Here is a 19,919-nt window from a genome sequence, read left to right as displayed (position 1 = left end):
ACAGCTCACTGAAAGTGTGAGACACTGCTTCAGCAATGAAAGAGCAAAGTCAACATTGACGTTTACAGATCCTCTTGGTTCTGGCCATAAGGCTCCAGTAGCAACTCATTATTTCCTTCCAGGATATTCATGCTATATGTGATTTTCTAGCAGAAGGGGATTTTCAATGAAAAACATTTTAGAGAGACATCTCAGTCATGGTTTTCAATAAACATATGGCTCTTATAACTGCATTTTGATGGAGGAGGGATTCATGGAGGCCCCTACAAAATGTGAGTTTTGGCTCTAGGATAATTGAAAAAGAGAAACATCAACTCCCTTCCAATAACCCTTCTCTATGGTGGTTAAGGTAATCTCCTTATTTAAAGGCTAGTAAGAAATTGCCACGACTTTCATACCCAATTACTCAGTTCTTTTGAGAGATCTGTGTTGCTGCTAGAGAAGAGTTCTACACTAAATTATAATCCCAGCAAAAACAAAAGAAATTGCTTTCACCATCGTAACTGGGGGGGGGAGGGAATGAGATCATTTAGCTAATCGACTACTGGGATTAGAGCAGAGAACATAAAATGCTTTTATTTCCCGATCAGCACTATAATTGGAATGAGGCAAGTGATAGGCAAAGTTTTAGCAACTGTGAAGGGACTTTGGGATATAATAGGAGGGTGGTGATACCATCTAGCTAGTTCTAGGCATATCCTATCTTTCCCAACTGTTTTCAGTCTCAAAATGGAAGAATACCAAAGTTCAATAATGTAGATGCAAAAGGATTTGTGGTGTACAAAAATGGCATTGGAGAGGTTGCTGGTTGCTGAATCCTGAATTATGCAATATAAATGTACTTGCACAATTTATATAAATGTATATGGAAGCACACAATTCTGAATTGACCACGGCAGTTAATATTAATCCCATCCAAATAAAGGGTTTGAGAAGAAAGAAGGCTTGCGTGCACAGAAAAAATAGTCGAGTTTTCCTTTTCTTCTCGCCATTCTGGTGGCCCAGATTTTTTTTTCCTCCCACTAGTGACTATAAAAGAGAAATACCTATTCTTATTAGCAGATGAATGTTCTGGGCAAGGAAACAAGGGGACTGGAAGAGGGTAGGAGAAAGATCTCTCAGTTAAAATAATTACAGAGATCAGCAAGTAAATTAAACTGTTCTTTCAGTGTTAATTTTGCCAATTGCTAGTCCACAGATAAGAGAAAATTGTGTCATATAGTGGTAAACTGATAATAATGCTCCTCCTACTGAAACCACAGAACTATGGGGCCAAAAGAGAAGTCATTGGCTACTCTTCTATGATTAATGAGCTTTCCTGGACTTCCATGGCATTTTCAGGTCATATACAAGGAACCGCTAAAGTCAAAACAAAAGAGCAGACCTACGGCAACAGGAACATGTGCATTCCCCCCTCCATTCAAATATTTGAAATTAAACATCCCCCAAAATAGAGGTTGAGCCCAAAAGGAAATGAAAAAAAAAATGCTAAAACCATTATTTGCCCCTTTTACCATATTCTCGGCAGATTTAATATGCCTTCCAACTTTAAAGTTAAATTGCTTGGGGAAAACCCCTGCTCTTCCTTTCACCTAAATAGAGTTCTGCATTTAAAAAGCTAGCGATAGGAGGTGTCCGTGTCACAGAAAAATAAAATAACGATTTTCCTCTTTATAAGCAGTCCTCGACTTATGACCACAACTGAGCCCAAAATTTATGTTGCTGAGTGAGATAGTTGTTAAGTGAATTTTGACTCATTTTACATCCTTCCTTGACACATTTGCTAAGTGAATCACTGCAGATGTCAAGTTAGTAACATGGCCATTAAGTGAATTTGGCTTCTCCATTGACCTTGCTTATCAGAACCTCGCAAAAGGGGATCGGTGACCCCGGGACACTGCAACCGTCATAAATATGAGTCAGTTGACAAGTGTCTAGATTTTGATCACATGATCACAGGGATGCTACCATTGTCCTCACTGTGAAAAATGATCATACTTCTTCAGTGCCGTTGTAAAAGGGTCACTAAAGAAACTGTTGTAAGGAGAGGACTACCTGTAGAATTCTGCATTTAAAAGGTGAGAGATAGGAAGCCTCCATGTCACAGAAAAATAAAATCATGGTTTTGCTCTATATATCAGTCAAAATCACCAGCAGCTAACTGCAAGTTTCTCTACTGCTTTTTCTTTAAATTTCTTAACACAGGAACATACGGCTGGTAGGAAGAGGGATTCCTAGAAACACTAGGCTGACATAATCTCACAATCTGCTGAAGTGCAATCATCTCTAATTGTGCCGTCTTGTTTGACACACTAGTGCTATTAAAGAGATGATAGGTATGTAAATCTTTCACTGCTGGGAAGGGAAGAAAGGAAAGTGTGGGTTTAAAATTGTATGGCATTTATCAACTGAAAAGCAGCAAGAGAAACTGGACCACTCCTGTAGTGTCTGTCAGCCGGAGTGACCCAACAGCTGGAGATGCTGCTTCTCAAATTTACTAGGAAAAACATTCTATTTATAAAGAAACACAACCAGCAGGGATCCCTTAGGATGAAAAGGGCCAATGAGCTCATGAGGGTTTCAGTTGAATGCTGCTCGCTCTTTAAAAAAAAAAAAGGGGGGGGGGGGAGGGAGCAACAGGAGGCAGTTTCTTTTACTGTGTTCCAAGTATTTCTGAGTTTGCCGGGTTAAAAAGAATGCCATTCATCAGTATTTCCAAACTCAATAACCAACATATGAAAATCCACACTAAATTTATAAGCCACACCCAAGATAAACAAGAGATTTGCTGCTAGGTCACTGTATGGCAGAAACTGTAAAGAGAAATAAATAAATAAATAAAAAGAACTAGAACTGTAGTGATATTTGTAAGCTGGCTCCCTGCTTAGAAATAGAGAACACATTTTAAATAGCAAGAAGTTCAAGTTGCTCAGAAAAACACATATCAAGCCTTTTGTTCTGTCCAATATTTGGGGTGAAGAGAGGAAAATATTTAAAGAGCGCTATTTCATACGCACAAAGAGCCTTTCATTCCAAAAATAGATCTGCTCAACAACAGCCTAGGGACAGGCTCAGGTTTTGGGCAAACTCCATTTAGCGTAAGATATTTTATTTCTATTCATTGAATTTTAAGGAAAGTAAAACAAGGAACTAAGATTCAGAAAAATCTTAGTTCTCCTTCTCACTTCCCTTCTGTAAACCTCTGTGCCTGGGTTGTGTAAACTGAGACAAAAGGTTGTTAAATAATTCGCCAAAGGAAACACACAATTTGCAACAAAGCCAGTTTCAGAACTCCACAGATCTTGGGTTGCATCCAGATGTTTGCTTGCTGGAACTCCAGCAGCTATAAACCTCTTTTGTTTAATACAGTGATTGTCGGCTTTTACCGTTACTGTGAAACCACTTGATCCCCACAACTATACCTGAAAGTTTAAGACTAGAGTAGAAGGCTAAAATAGATTATGGAGCACCATCTACTGGTTTATTCAAGCATTCAAGCCTAAAAAAATCATTTGCTCGATATTAGCTTTTTTTTTTTACTAAATAATAAATTACTTACTGCCTTCATTTTGGTTGTCCTTATTTGAGTTGTACACCTGCAAATAAAAAAAAAGTAATCATAGAAGTGCCATTATATCTTCATAGTATCAATACTATATGCAAATACAGCCTCTGTGACCATGGACAGAAAAGATCAATAATAATTGATCAATAATAATATTTTTTAGAAAAAAAATTCCTACAAAAAATAATATTTATAGATAAAAACAGAGGAAAGAATGTTTAAAATTGTTTTACAACATCCAAGGATGAGGATGTTATATCTGCTGGATTTATATGCTACCCTTCTTCCAGGAACTCAATCAATACTATAACACAGAATTTTTATTTTCCCTCCAACAAATTGAGGTCAATTGGACTGAGAGAAAGTGAGCTTCTATGACTAAGAGTAGACTCTGGAACATTGGTTTTCCGATCCTAGTCCAGCATTTTAATAATTAAGCAACTTTGGTTTTAATATGAACATCATACATATTGAACATTAAACAACAGCTCATTGTAAAATTACTGAAAAGATGGATGTGCTATGTGACGATCTTGCTGTAGAGACACAGAACAACATATTTTCTTCTTTGAAAAACTTTTATAATGAATATGGAACTGGCCTTGTACTTTGCATCAATATACTAAGACAATATACTAAGACAATGGGAAATCAATCAGGACATCTCTATTGCCTTCATGGGAAGATGATTTCTTTAGAGTGCCAGTAATCATCTCCAAAGATCTGAAATAAACAAACTAGTACATATATTTTATGTTTTCCTAGTAAATACTTCAGCTCATTTTGAATATGGCTGAGGGAGACAAAGATAGGCCCAGAGAAGACATAATCTCAAAAGAAGACATATGCCCAGAAAAACAGCTATGGGAATTAAGAATTAGCAAAAGCTATATGACAGGGTTGTACTTTTATTTCTAGTTTATTATCTGCTTGTGGCATGGAATGACAAAGGACTTACATTTGTTTGCCCCAAACAAGCTGGTGTCCTTCTTCACCCTGCTCCCTGCATTATTACATTTTTGTTTTATTTATTCAATTTAGGCACTGCCCAACATCAAATTGTTTGAATCCAGGCATTATGCAATAAAATGGGGAAATAAAGTAAAACATTAGAAACAAAGGAACAAGAAAGGGAAAAAAGAACAAGATGAGATGGATAATCTGATTAACAACACCCACATATCCGAGCATATTCCACTGGGGCTCCAATCAGCCTAACTCAAGGTCTGAAGGAACATCAAACTCTTCAAGGCTTTCTGGAATGCTATCACAGTGGGAGCCACATGGATATCATTTGGAATCCCATTCCAGAGGACAGGCATAGCAATAGAGAAGACACATCCTGGGATTCCAATAGATGACATTGTTTGATTGAAGGAACACGGAGCATGTCAGTCTTGCTGGACTGAACTAGCTGGGCTGAACTGATGAGAGACAGGCAGACCCTCATGCAGATGTTGAACAAGGAGAGGATGTCGACCCTGTGGAACCTAACAAAGGAAGACCTAGGAAGTGACCTCTCCCCCACAGCCAAAACTAGTACTTTTCCCAAAGGAAGGAAGAAAACCACTATAAAATGGTGCCGTGGAGAGATCAAAGAGAAGAAGAATGGATATACTAACCCAACCATTTCACAGATCATCTACAAATCCATCCAAGAATGCTTCCGTACTGAATTCTAGCTTGAGATCTGAATGAAATAGGTCTAGACAATCCATTTGTTCCTGGTTCCTCTGGAAAGGATAACAGTTGTCTTAGATTGTTAAGTCTTGAAGATGGTGTGCACCTTCACCTCCTTCAAGGCCAAAGGACAACCTCTTCCCTCAAAGAGTCTGCCACCTTAGCATGGATCCAAGCACCACTCATCGCCCTGGCTGCCTTAACTAACCAGAAGGGTCAACAAACAAGTGGCTCAGCTAAAAATGCTGAGCCCCTTGTTCATTTCCTCAAGTTTATCACACACCACATCACTAGACCAAGCCCTAGACACTTTAGCTGGATTTAACAGACTCCAGGACCCCGGGGATTTAATTTCCAACCACTGATAATAGAAGTCAAAAACCAAACCATGGGACTGCTTTCAAAGAGCAGAACTATTGTCTCTGAATGCAGCCCACTTCAGAGTCCCTTCCTGTCTTCTGCTTTCTATGTTAGAAAATCTTTATATGTTGACTAACCATTTGTCTTCCTTTCTTCAGGCCATTTGTCTTCCTTTCTTCAGACTACTGCTGGAATTCCAGTTGGGCATGGAGGGGAGCTATCTGCCTTCCATTGGCAGGTGGCTCTTTTTGGTCCTCCTAATGACCACAACTGGGAAAACCAGGATTGGGGTTGCTGAGTGAAGTAGTCATGTGGGCATCTGCAATGACTTACAACCAGTAGTGGGATTCAGCCAGTTCACACCACTTTGGCAGAACCAGTAGCTAATTTTTTGTTGCCCAGGCCCAGAATGGACTTCTGGAAGCGGCATCCACACAGAACCGGTTATTCACATGTTTGAATCCCACCACTGCTTACAACCAACTATGGTACATCCAGACCTCTATACATGTGCAGTCAGAAACACACCATTCCATAATAAGTTTCATCTATGCATAAACACATGAACTCAGAAATACTTCTTTTCATGTTTTTTTCCTCACGCAAACTAAATCTACAAGAACTTTCTGCACCCCCTCCCTTTTCACGTAACAAAATTATTTTTCTTCTTCCTATTCATTAGTTTTCCTCAACAGTTTTCCCCAATTTAAAGTCTCAAAAGAAAAACAAACATGAATCATTTTCCCGATGGACTCAGATAATATAAAAAATAAGTCAATGCTAAACAAAGACAGCAGTAAGAGACCAGTATGAAAGAAGACACTAAGCTGATGTTGAATTTAATTATGGCAGCGAGACTTTTAGTAGGGCAATATTGGAAGAAGGAAGAAGGAAGAACTGCCGACTATAGAAGAATGGACTTTAAAAGTTTCCAACCTGGTGGAAATGGCAAAGATCTCAGCGTACTTGAAAGACCAGTCGCAACAGAGATATATTGTGGAGTGGAGAAGATGGATTGATTATATCCAGAATAAATATGGGACTAAAAAGTTTCATTTAGCATTTGAATAAGTATTGATGTGATATTTATATTGCTTGTAGTTATTTTATAAGAGTTAAAGTGCGATAGATTTAATAGTTTATTGTTGTTTGCATAAGGTAGAATATGATTGTTTGTATTTTTATACCCTGTATTGAGCTCTGGGAAGTCGGGGAGGGGGGAGGGGGAAGGGAGGGAGGTGTTGGGGAGGGTTGGGGAGAGAGGAGGGGGTTGGGAGGGGTTTTGTCTTTTTTTAAAAAAATGTATTGTAAAACTTTTCAATAAAAAAAAAGAAAGAAGAGTGTTGATCTAATTTAGTCATATGTAGTTTAGTCATTTAGAGTGTATGGTATCCCAAAGCAAATACTGTATATGAAGACTGAATAGATGAGAGAAAGAGAAAGACAGAAGAAATGTAAATAAGTTTCATTGTTGTATTCATAGCCCAGAGCAATATAGCATACATTTTCTCATGTTTTGGGTGGTACACTATGAGGACTAAGATCAACCAGGTATAGAGATGCAGCTTGAATGTTGAACATGTTCATTTTCATTATTTAATTCACACTAAAATAACAGATAAAATTCTTTACGTTACACCTTTTGAGTTGGTAAAATGCTGTATTTCAAAGTAGTCCACTTATTCCAAATTAGGAATTTCCACAGAAAAGATTTCCAGTATTTCTAGTCAAAGAGTATTAGTTTTAGGAAGAAAAAAAATTAATTTCTCAAACTTTTTCAACTTTCATTTTCTAAGCTTTTACTTGTATATTCCTGCTAAGTATTGTTTATTTGTAGATAAAGTAAATATTACATACTAAGTGCCCTTTGTTTTGTAATCCAAAGAAAATTAGAATTCTGTCGTGCTATTTTTGGACTTCTCACCAGCTTGGGGTAGTGGGGGATTCTTAAACAATCAGTATTATGGCTTGGAAGAAAATATTTTTGCTGACTGCAAACTTTTCCTGCTTCCTACTGAAACATTCCACCAAGCATTTTTCATAGATGAGCAAGTAGTTTCTTTTTATCATTGCAAAGAAATGTATAAAACTTCCAATCATATTGTAGGTATTTAAAGGTAAATATTTTTCTAATAGAGAATCAGACTATCTGTGTTTATCAATCCTTGATCAAAATAAAAAAACAGATTTTAATTGTGGGAAAAATGCTAGTCATCAGCCACTTTAAATGAAGACATTCTTTCAGAGAGGTATTTCAAGAAAAGGGTCCTAGTAATATATAAAGCCACCATGCAGATTTTTGCATGAAGTCCTCATTAGCATATAGAAGGGGGGGAAAATCAGCAAAAAAGCTGATTTTTGATATTTATTGAATAATTCCATTTTTAAAAAGTGTGGCCTGGAAGCACCAGGGTTTTTCCTCAGAAAGCTCAATCCTGTTCCTGATTTAGTTTGGCCCCTGAATGAGCAGAATGGGATGGGAAAATGATTGATAACAAGACTTCAGCAAAGTTTCCTTTCTCCCATATCTAGATAAGAAAGGCATTCCAATGTTGGCCTTTCCAACTTTCTATCGCAACATGTGATTTTTTTAAAAAAGAGAAATCTCTAATGCATTTTCCAGCATACTTTTTAATAACATACATTGTCCTACAATTTTTTCTTAAATATGAATTTTTGCAAGCAATTGCCTCAATATAATAATTTTTTAAGTTGTTTAACCAATATAGTAAACTTTATTTAATGAACTACTAGTTAAGGATCCATTAAATCTGAATTTGCATCATTTTGTTAATTATATAACGGACATAAATAGCATCATTTGCAATAAAGCCTTGATGTGATGGGCAGATTCTTAAAGCCATGTATCCGATTTGTCCATTGCATCTAAAGTCTGAAGTTTTACTATTGGTACCTATTCTTTGTTTATTTATTATCCAGTATACCACTGAAATCAACGGATTCCAGACATCTATAGTCATAACAAAGCAAAACAACAATTAAACCACAAAAAATGTACAACTTAATTCAGTACCAAAACCATAGCATTGTACAACCAAAGCAACATAAGCTCCAAATATACTTCTAAAGAAATAAAAATGGATTTTAAAAACCCTTTCAAAAAATACTCCATGTAAGAGCTCTCTTTTCCAAGACCTTACTGAAAGATGCTAAGTTATTTTTCTTTCCCCTGACAATCATTCAGATATATGGATTTATAGGGGCTTTTTGGTTTCTACAGCGGCTTGGGAAGTACAAACTGGGTAAGATCCACATTAACATGCACACCACATAACACTTGTTAGTCTAACACAATCTGTAGTACGAGCTGCACATATTTAACACCCAGGCTGATTTGGCACTCTAGCATAGTCAAGACAGCCAGCCTTGGATAACAGCCCAGGAAGAAGATACCAGACTAACCCTGAACAACGGAGGTGCCAGTTGAAAATGGCAAGCCTCCCTTGTCTGAATCGACCCACCCAGGCAACCTTCTCCCTTTAGGAGCTGACTCCATCTTATCAGCTCTTTTCTCATTTTGTCTGAGGGCCAACTGGGTAAATTCCAGACAGGTTTTTTTTCCCCCTGACTTTTGAGGCCAGAATTTGTTCTTCGTTGTGGCTACAAAAAAGAAGCCAAAAGCTTATTTACAGGAACACATTTTAATATTTCTTTCCAGAAAGCATCAGGTCCCGGCATTCATCTTAACAACAAAAACATATAAAAACTAGGGCAGTAATTTGGCATGGGGAGTTTGGCAGCAGTTTTGCCTTTAGCTTTTACTTTCAAAATTCTCCCGATTAAATAATTCAGCGCTGAAAACGGTGCATGTTGGATCAAGCAAGATGGAAAGAAACAAAATGCATATTTTGGTGGAGCCTTGGTGGAGCAGGGGGCTAATGCCTCCTTAAGTAACACCAGCTGCCTGCAATTAGTGCGGGTTCGCATCCCACCAGGCTCAAGGTTGACTCAGCCTTCCATCCTTCCCAGGTAGGTAAAATGAGGACCCAGATTGTTGGGGGCAATTAAGCTGACTTTGTAATAATGCCGCTTGGGGTGTGTGTGAAAGCCCTAATAAGCAGGCATATACATAGAATGAAGGCTACTGCTAAGCTTGTAAGCCGCCTGAGTCTTCGGAGAAGGGCGGGATATAAATGGAATTAAAATAAAATAAATAAATAAATAATGGTGTAAGAGTCAATCGAGCTATTCTGCTTAGGTTCGGGGACAAAGCCATGCTAATCAGAGATACCTATATACTTCCCTAGAAACAGTTTCTGATCATATCAGCAAGGCCTTACATGCATAGATATGTGCAAAAACAAACTCCAGGAACACATATTAGATGACAGGATTAATCACTTCCAATTCATATGTTTACTATACCTATGAATTACTTTGTAGATGTCTAAACTTTCAACATAAAACTTCACAGTCATTTCGGGGTTGCTAAAGAAAAGGCAATATTGTTAGGACGCTGAGCTTGTCGATCAGAAAGTCGGCAGTTTGGCGGGTCGAATCCCGAGTGCCACGTAGCAGAGTGAGCACCTGTTACTCGTCTCAGCTTCTGCCAACCTAGCAGTTCGAAAGCACGTAAAAATGCAAGTAGAAAAATAGGGACCACTCCGGTGGGAAGGTAACAGCGTTCCGTGCGCCTTTGGCGTCTAGTCATGCCGGCCACATGACCACGGAGACGTCCTCGGACAAGCGCTGGCTCTTCGGCTTTGAAACGGAGATGAGCACCGGCCCCTAGAGATGGAAACGACTAGCATGCATGTGCGGGGGAACCTTTGCCTTTACCTTACTATAGATATATAGTAAGTATTCCTAGTTCAAAGGTATGGCAAGAAAGAAAAACCCAAAGGAAAATAATTCCCTCTTAATCCTATTCACTCATCTCTTTAGTATCTGAATTCTGCACAGGACAGAATTCTGTCCTGTCTTTTCCTTTTCTCTTCCTCTTTCTCTTCTCCTCTTCCTTCGTGCGTGCCTGTGTGTCTGTATCTTCAGATGCTTTCTTGAAATTCTGGTGTTGGTTTCTTTGCAGTGAAAGGCTTTCAGATCATCAGTTTTGGTCCAGAGCGATTGTCTCATATTCTTATAGGAAAGGGTTGAGTCTGCCTTGGTTGTACATTACAGAGCAAGTCTTAAGTTCTTCTGAAATAATGAATGAGCAAAAAGTGCACTGCCTAAATTACCTTAAGAAGTTAACAGCAGACTCCACCTTTCCCTTTAAGTAGTGCTTTTTTTGTAAAAGAAAAAGGTGCCGGAACTCACGTATGTCATACAACCTGCCTTGCCTACCCTACAAGGTCCCATCCAAAAAAGGTGCCAGAACTCCGTCCTGAGCATTCTATGAGAAAAAAAGTCCTGCCTTTAAGAATATGAGACAATCACTTTGGACCAAAACTGATGATTTGAAACCTTTCACTCCCAAGAAACCAAAACCAGATTTCAAGAAAGCATCTGAAGATACACAAAGACACACAGGCAAACACACACTTTTGCTGCAAAGAGGAGAAGAAGAAGAGCTACAGGAAAGGACAAGACAACAATGTATGGATAGAAATTATGGTGATTTCTCCTTGTTATCAGCTCACAAATTCCTAATCATAAGAATTGTTCACTTACAGGACTGTTTTTGCAAACTATTCCAAGGCAGTTCTACTCTCATTACAGATCTTCTCCCACAAGCAACCCAGAATTATTTTAACTTTTATAAAGTTCTCCACTGCCAGGGGAAAAATGAAATTGTTTCTCTAAAGAATTAGAATTCTGTTCATACTGATGTTATATTTTATTGCATAGCTGATGTTGTGTTATAAATTACACTGATGGATGAAGCATCTAGATATTTCAAAAGCTGCAGCTAAAAAATGAGGCTAGTTAGCCAGAATGTATTGTAGATTTCTCCCTAGCTATTATTACCTGAAATTTTGAAATTCTATATCAGGAGAGGAAATATACAGTTGAATTCCAATAATCAAATACATTAATTGGAAGTACAACAGGTTCACACAACATTAAACTATATAAAGCTGAAAATTCAACGGGAAAAAATCTAATCCCTGTATTTTCCTACTGTAAGACTTTAGTTCAGCCCAAATTACAAAAGGCAATGAAAGTAATCAAACATGCAGACAAAGGAAGCAGATATTGTTCACTAATTTACCAGGCACAGAATGAAGTACCCACCACTTTGACCTCTTTTTAAAGCAGAACTGTCAAAATGTAATCGCCACACACAAGGCTGTTACATTTGCACTGCCAGCAATAGGCGTTCCAGATCTAATCAGCCTGTAAGCAAACTGAATCCGAGGTTCAAACAAGGTTCAATGGGTTGCCTTCACCAGACAAGCTAAATTAAGCAAATACAAAGAAAAGAAAAACCACAACAACCAATGTAAGCTAAACAGTGATTTGGGGCATCAAATTCATTTATAGGAGGGGAGGAGTGAAAACCATGGTAAATGAAAACATACATTCCAGTTGGGAGGAAAGGAATAGCAATGAATTTAAAATCAGGCATCTTAGTTCCAAAAAAGAAAAGAAAAAAGAAAAAGCTCCACACATATATCCTCAAATGATTGTTCTTTCTCCTTTTCAGAAGTCACCTAAAGCCAAAGTATTTGGAAGACTGGAAAAACAGACTATTGTTGATAAATCACAGAAAAACATAGTCAGTGAAGGCCATGAAGGACTTCCAGGGAAGATATGGCAAAGTAAAGAAAACTTTACCTAAAAACAGAGCCAACAACTGAAGTGAACTAAAGAGCTAGAGATTAGATCAAGTCATCATAATTCCTCTCCAGACAGGGAGAGGACTTGAGGTTGCCCACAAGTGCTCCATACAATTGGTCCTCATGAGAAGACAGTGGTCTTTAGCAGGTTTAGAGTACATGGAGATGAAGGAATATCCCATCTTTTGGGTGAAATTATGATCAGGGCCTTCAAAAGGACATTGGGTTTGCATACTCTACTTCCTTTTCTAATCAGTTTCGTAAGTCCCTTATTAACTGCTTTTCAGCTCTTAGGAACCTTTGGATTGACAGGTTTGGCAGCACTGTCAAAATGAAATAAGTTTTAAGTAGAAGTTTAAGCAGTTAAAAAAATCACAGCGAAAGCTTGATTAGAACTTTGATTCTGGAATGTTACAAACAGATTAAGAGTCCAGATGGATTTGAAATAAGAATTAGGAATTAATTATAATTCCTGTGGAAAATTGTTTTTGTTTTGAATTCCTTTTTTACAAAACATGATAGGCTAAGACTCTGAAGGTCAGGCACTATAAGAGAACCAGAAGGAACTAAATATTACAATTAAAGGAGATGTACACTTAAAATTGACTTACTAATACAGGACAAAGCAAAGTATTTTAACACTGGGCATCATCATCATCATTTTAGCCACTGCCTATCCACTGCAGGATGAAGGCCTCTTCTGCATGTTTCCAACCTAAGCAAATGAAAGCTTAGCACCATACTGGTTGGAAACAATGGGCATATTAATATATATATTGAAACAATGGACCCAGAAATTAATTTTCTCTTGACTCAGGCTCAGGACTCAAGATTCTGAATCTGACCCTGAAAAAAGCTGTTCCGTCTGAGCCTGTGAAATGTCAGCCTCAGGAGAGTCAAGGCCAGGAATCACTTAAGTCTAACCCTAATTCAAACCCTAACTTGAAAGGGAACAAAAGTTAAAAATGTTTGCTTCTATAGACAGATTTTGTTTAAAAGTTGTTTTGAAAGAAGAACAAGTTTTACCTGGTAAGATTGAGTCCAAAACTGGATTAAAAATGACAGGGTACAAGAATGACATGGAAAAAGCTGGGCATACTGGACATATAAAAGAAACTGGCTGATGTCTTATTAATTAAAAGAAATATGCAAATAATAAACCAAGAGAGTGACCTGAATAATATTCATAAATTGGATTTACAAAAAAGGCTTGTTTAAATTTTGAAAAATTTTGTGAGAAAGGACAAAGAAAAGAAATTAAGTTTTCAGACATTACCTGAAGGGACTAAAGATCAAAATTGTTAAAAGTAAAAGGAAAGAATATAAGGTTGATTTATTTGATCAAGGTTCAAATAGATATGTTGTAATTTCTGGTAACCCTTAATGGACTTTTGAAGCTTTAAGGATTTGTTTAAACGTAAGAAATGACATACGGGATGAGATCATTTATTGTAATTTAAGAGAATGTATTAACTTAAAAAAGATGTTTATACTTATGATTAGGAAGAATCCTAATATATTTCTTTATATATGCCTTTTCTTTTTCTTTACTATATTATTTTTGCTTTCTTTTCTATTTTTCTTTCTATTTTTTCATTCTGCACTTTCTATTTTTTATTCTTTTCTAATTTGTATTAATTTTTATCCTTTTACTTGTAACTTTTAATAAAATTACTATAAAAAAATTAAGTCCATGAACACATATGAGAAATTGCTTACTAAAGTCGTCCTCCAAAGCTTCTATGCCTGACAAGTTTCAAAAAGAACTTAAAAGATAGGTCTAAGCTAGCTAAGCTCAGAAATTGAGGCCCTATTAGAGTATCCTGTTCTTTTTAAATGAAAAAAAAAACAAGAGAGCAGCTGTATGTTACATAATTAATAGAACATAGTGTTTGACCTTCAGTTCTTTACTAGAAATTACATTTTCATACATATAAGCACAAGCTTATTCACAAATTATTTTAGCACCATTTTTGGGTAGCTAAAGAACATTCAAAATAACAAATTCACCCTTTTGGTTTCACCTGGTCCATTAAATCCTGTGTTGTGATCATGGATTCCATGGTATAGGACAGGGGTCTCCAACCTTGGGAACTTTTAAGACTTGTGGACTTCAACTCCCAGAATTCTCCAGTCAGTATCGCTGGTATAGGAATTGACCCAACCATATATGAAGAAGTCCAGCAATAAAAACCATGAGATCAAGACAAAACCAAGAGGGTGAATTTGCTATTTTTAATGTTCTTTAACCACGCAAAACGTGTGCTTAACATTTTTCAGACAGCCATAGAAATTACAAACAACCTCCATATTTTCTTTTAAATATCAGAAGAGAATCAGTTGAAACAAAACTAGAAATGTCCTATGCAGCATACTTTATAAGGACATTTTTGCTGTGTAGCAGCCTAAAATGATGTTGGTCCCTATTCCCTCTACGAGCACAATAAGCTATTTATATAGAAGGAGCACTGGGGGAGTGCCTGAAGCAATACATACATATAAAACAGACACAATATTCATCCTCAGCTACTTTAGTTCAGTCTGGCAGTGAGCCATGATGGACGTATGGAGTACTTGCTGTTGATTAAAGAGTAAGAAATCGCCAGGATTAGTTGAGAACATGTGCTACGTGAAGCAACTGATTATAGATAGAAGGAAGGCAAGACTACAGGGACCAATTTTTTGTTTATGTATTTGTATCCCTTTCTGGCTATCAGAGAGAGGCTCATCTGGATACTGAGTCTCTGCTATAGAGTTGAGGTGATTATCATTCATGACTGGCACCTACTTCTCAGTTGGCCGATTCTACACAAGGAGAACAAACAATTAAAAGGCTCCATGTACAAGCTATGCATGAGAAGGACATATATTCTATTCTGAAGAAAAACCGGGGATGGAAAGAAGTGAAATATGCTGTTTGTCGTAGGCTTAGTAATACTTCTAACTATTGCTAAAGTATACAAATGCATCACATACAATCCTTTGCTTTTTAAAATAGCTGCAGCTAAATTCAACCTTAAACAAATCCAGCCCTTTGAGAAATGGGCCGTACTTGATGTCAGAGATGGATCGAGTGAACGCGTTGTGTTTTTTTCATTCACAAATGCACTCTGCCCAATTATGAATTCTGTAATTGCAAATAAAGAGGAATCCCACGATAAGATGAACTGATTGATTGGTCAGACAATTATACAAATCATATTTATCCCCAAAGCTTATCTCCTTATTTGTCTGATGCATTTCTCAACATAAAATGAATAAAAACAAACACTAATTGTAGATTTTTAAAATACCTCATTATCATATACAATTCCTCTTTGTAAACAGTTACAGAATTGATCCCTTGATCCATTCCACTGAGAAATGCTGTCACAAATCCCACCCCAACATCACTGCACAAAGCCCCAGTTGCTCCGCCTCCCCCCCTGCTACTTTATAGGATCAGCTATCTGAGATTGCTGAAGGCCCAGGGCCCATGTTTCAGGCCTGCCCCTACCACCACTGAGCACCACTCTGCAGGGTGGCCAAAAGAGATCAGGGGCCAGGGGGAGAGAGATAGGTGGGTGGGGGAGTTGTAGAGCTGCTATGTTTGCAAATGTGGCCAGGCTGCCAAGCATTTCAATTTTGATCACATGAATGGAGGGGCACTGCAATAGGCATAACTTAGGGCACAGGTCATAACTTCATTTTGGCATCATCATCATCATTTTAAATTGTTGCGGAACAAAGGGCCTGAAGCTGAGGACTACCTGTATGAGAGAAAGGGCCACTCTTGCCTCAGAGGGAAAAATGTTCTGTGAGAGGATGCCCCCATAAAGAATACCCATCTCCATGTCCTTCCCATCAACACTCCCAGAGCAGGCAAGCTCTGATTGCGTAGATTGGACAGGCAGAATGTACAGTACCTGGAATAGGTGAATTCGAAGATAGCAATGGCCCAACCCATAATAGTTGGCAACTTGAATTGCACTTAGGAACAAACCAATTGCTGAGGTACGTCCTATAAAAAGGGTATCAACATGTGATAATAAAGAATCTGGCATATGCAGTCATATTTTTTCCAGATGACATTCCTGGGTTCAAGAGCAACCTCAGATGGACAGAAGTACAGTGAAAGGGCATAAATGGTTTTACTGTTCTCTTCATTGTTAATGGCTAAAACTGATGCACTGCCTCTTCTAGCACAAACTATTAGTCCAGAAGGACCTTCAGACTGCACACTTTTTTTAAAAAAAAAGAAAAGAAAGGACCCCATCAAGAGATAACATTTGTTATCTTCCTAGAATTAATAGATATTTGAGCTAACAGCCACTCCATTTTATTTGTGCCATGTTTGAGTCTGTTTCTTCCTATCTAGGTTCTCATAGCGCCCAGGCACAACACTTCTACCACAGGTCCCATGTGATCTGAGTTGGAAATATCTAATTGGATGACAACAAATCTCTGAACCAATGGGCGACTTTCTCTAGCAGCCTCATATGAATATTAAACAAAATAGGTAGGAGGGTCAAGCCCATGAGGACTTGATAAAGTGTCCACTAGCCCAACCCTTCCTCTCCCATAACCACCAACCGACCTGTGTCAAGTTTCCTTTGATAGTGGTCTAAAAATAAAAGTGGTATCTCTACAGTGGTGGGATTCAGCCGGTTCTCACCACTTCGGCAGAACCGGTAGCTAATTTTTTGTTGCCCAGGCCTAGAATGGACTTCTGGAAGTGGCATCCACACAGAGAACCAGTTGTTCACATATTTGAATCCCACCACTGTATCTCTACCAAGTAAAGTTTGACTCCTGATTCTCATCACTGGCATTTCAGATGTCATGCTTTCCTCAAAAGAGCATTCTGAAGAGCTCCATTAAAAATCATCATCATCATTACTGATGCCTATAAGTCTGGAAAAAGTTAAAAAGAACACCTGACTATTTTCTGGGATCCCACTGTTCCACAATCAGAGAAAGGAAAAAGAAGAAAGGCATCTTCATTACTGCAATTCAAGAAGCCCATTTCTGAACAGCATAAATGTAAATTGCTCCCAAAGCTCATGTGTTAATTTACTGTGCTACCTCTACTTTCAACCTGTGAACTTCTAATCTGCTCTGTGCACTAACTTCCGTTATGACCCACTGTGCTTATTCCACACGGGGCTGAGAATTATGAATTACTTATTCTAAGCAAGTCAACCAAATGTCAGCTCAGATTTTCTGAATGAGACTTGAAGCATGACCCATTCTACAAGCCCATGTGTGTGCGTGCGTGCACGCACGCACACACACACACACACACACACGTGTGTGTGTGGCAACCTGGAGTCATGTTAAAAGAATCAAACTTGCTAGATCCATGTAAGCCAAGTGAAAGAAAGATAATTTGGCCAGGTGAAAAGCCACAAAAACATTGGAGAGGAGTTGAGAGTCATTAATATAGTGGCAACAGGTCACTATGGCAACATGTAAGTCCAGCAGCAATTGCTTCCAGAGAGTCCAATTCACACTGCTCCTCTTTAAAAACAGATGAGGGATGGTTCCATGGAAAAAGAAATCTGCATCTGTTTCTTCATCTAACTTTCGGGCTGCCAGCATTTTAACAAAAACAAAGGGAGTGAGCAAAAAAAACAAACCAGAAGAAAAAACCTAGTTGGCAGAAGTAAATAAGCGAATAGAAGGGATGGGGTGGGGGGAAATGGAAAGCTTGCAAAGGAGACAGAAGGGGGGAAAATGTTGGTAAGGATACATGCAAGCAAATGCAAACATTTAGGAATCACTCCCTATTTGGTAAGCTTTGATGATTTTGAACAAATGGAATGTTTTTGGACACTTTAAATAATGGGAGGGGAGTAGGCGAAAGCTTTCACCTTGTGTCTGTTGACGTTCTGTGCTCATGTACTGCGTTTTGCATTTGGTTTGTACCACAGGTAACAAGAGTCAGTTAAGAGTTAAAGCAGGTCAGCAGCTGCAAGATCAGAAGATTCCAACTCAAGTGGCAGTAGGAAGGCTCTAAAAGCAAAGAAATTTAGTTAGAGGAAATGGGCCACAAGGGCCAGGCTGGCAGCTGTGCACACAGATAGTCTGTTCTCATCAGCCACTGGTCATTACTCATGGAAGGAAACCAGGAGATGAGAACTGCAAGTGGTGCAGAGTAATAGAAGTCTTGTGAAAAATTCCTGAATCTAGGAAAAGCAGAGGATTTCCACTGTGTCCCAGATGCATTAGCAGCGTCTGCTTGAAAGGGCATTTTCCATGACTGAGATTGGAGAAAATAGTACTCCATGAGTGGCTTTCTTTCTTCTTTCTTTCTTTCTTTCTTTCTTTCTTTCTTCCTTCCCTTTCTTTCTTCCTTCCCTTTCTTTCTTTCTTTTAAAGAAAGTTGGCGCAAATCTGCAATGTCAAAAATTCAAACATAAAGCCTCCTGTTTCTTTCAAAATTTATGTATTACTTTGATTAGGAAACAGGCTTCTTAAAAATTATATATGAAGTTCTGCCCTGACACAAAAATTCTCCAGGGATTCAGAACAGGATCAGCAGACAGAACCATCTAGTGGACAAAATGTTCTATGGCACTCCTTGGGAGCAATTTTGACTTTCTAGTCTGTTTTGCGTAACTCTGGTTTCATCAGCCCACAGCTGTTTGAATCGAGCTTTTTTCCTGGGCTCCAAAAACGCAACACTTTAATGCATTTGCAGTTGTGCTAGACTTTCAGAAGAAATAGGAAGGTTTATTTTACCAGGTCAATCCATAGAGAATATTTCACTTGCAGCTTGTACACAGACTAAATGTAATAATAAGATTATTCTGTCTATCCTTCAAAAGCTCACGAAAGACAAGGGATTCCAGAGATGGCACTGTATGTGAAATGACATGTATCAGTACATACTTCACATACCTCCTAGTTGGGTGGATGTGTACAAAGCAATACATTGGTTTGCAAGTTAGTCTCCAATTAGCTTGCATACAATAGTGTAAGCCCATCTGGGTAAAAATGAAGTTGTGTTACACTGATGGCATGCTGCCCAAGCTGATTGATTAAGATTGTTACTGTTTGCAGGGAATGCTTAAGAGGCCTGATAATATACTTTACATCTTTGGGGAGCTTCTCAAAATGCATGATGTGAAAGTATTATTGCAAAGTACAGTGTGACGTAAGACCCTCAGTTTCCAATTCATTATCAGAAGGCCTACTACGAAGTTCTACTTAAAATACTCCCTGTGTGGAAACAGGAAAGAGAAACTATTCCGTGGCTCTCCTCTTCCCCTCCATAGCTCTCAAAAGCTGCTCTAGAGCAGAACACGCAACTGCCTTCAGACAGAAGACAGCTTGTGATTGCTGAATGGGGAACTTTCTCCTCAAATCCTACATCTAATTTTAAAATCAAATGTAAATACCTTAATGCAGTTGATATGGCTAGTTTTTACATATTTAATAATTGTATACATTACTAAAGTTTCCCAATTTCTCAACAACTTGGCTGAAATTTTCTTCGTCTACAAAAATTTTTTTTTACATTCTTGTAAACTTCCTTAAATTAACCTCCTTAAGCAAACTAAAAGCTGGAACGCACACGTAATGACAAAATT

The 19,919-nt window shown here is 38.1% G+C and overlaps 1 protein-coding gene across 4 annotated transcripts in view; it reads right to left on the bottom strand.

Moving 5' to 3' along the window:
- Positions 1-19,919, bottom strand: part of ARHGAP26 (Rho GTPase activating protein 26) — a 295,272-nt gene that overhangs the window by 127,802 nt on the left and 147,551 nt on the right. For all 4 annotated transcript variants that reach the window (XM_083353575.1, XM_083353577.1, XM_083353576.1 and 1 more), the window contains one exon: positions 3,560-3,596. In XM_083353575.1, the coding sequence (XP_083209701.1) occupies positions 3,560-3,596 (37 nt within the window). The remainder of the gene's footprint in view (positions 1-3,559; positions 3,597-19,919) is intronic.

This window comes from Vipera ursinii, assembly GCF_947247035.1.
Source record: "Vipera ursinii genome assembly, chromosome: 2".
Lineage (NCBI taxonomy): Eukaryota > Metazoa > Chordata > Lepidosauria > Squamata > Viperidae > Vipera > Vipera ursinii.
Note: the sequence above shows the minus strand (reverse complement) of the source record. Positions and strands in the feature narration are given on the sequence as shown.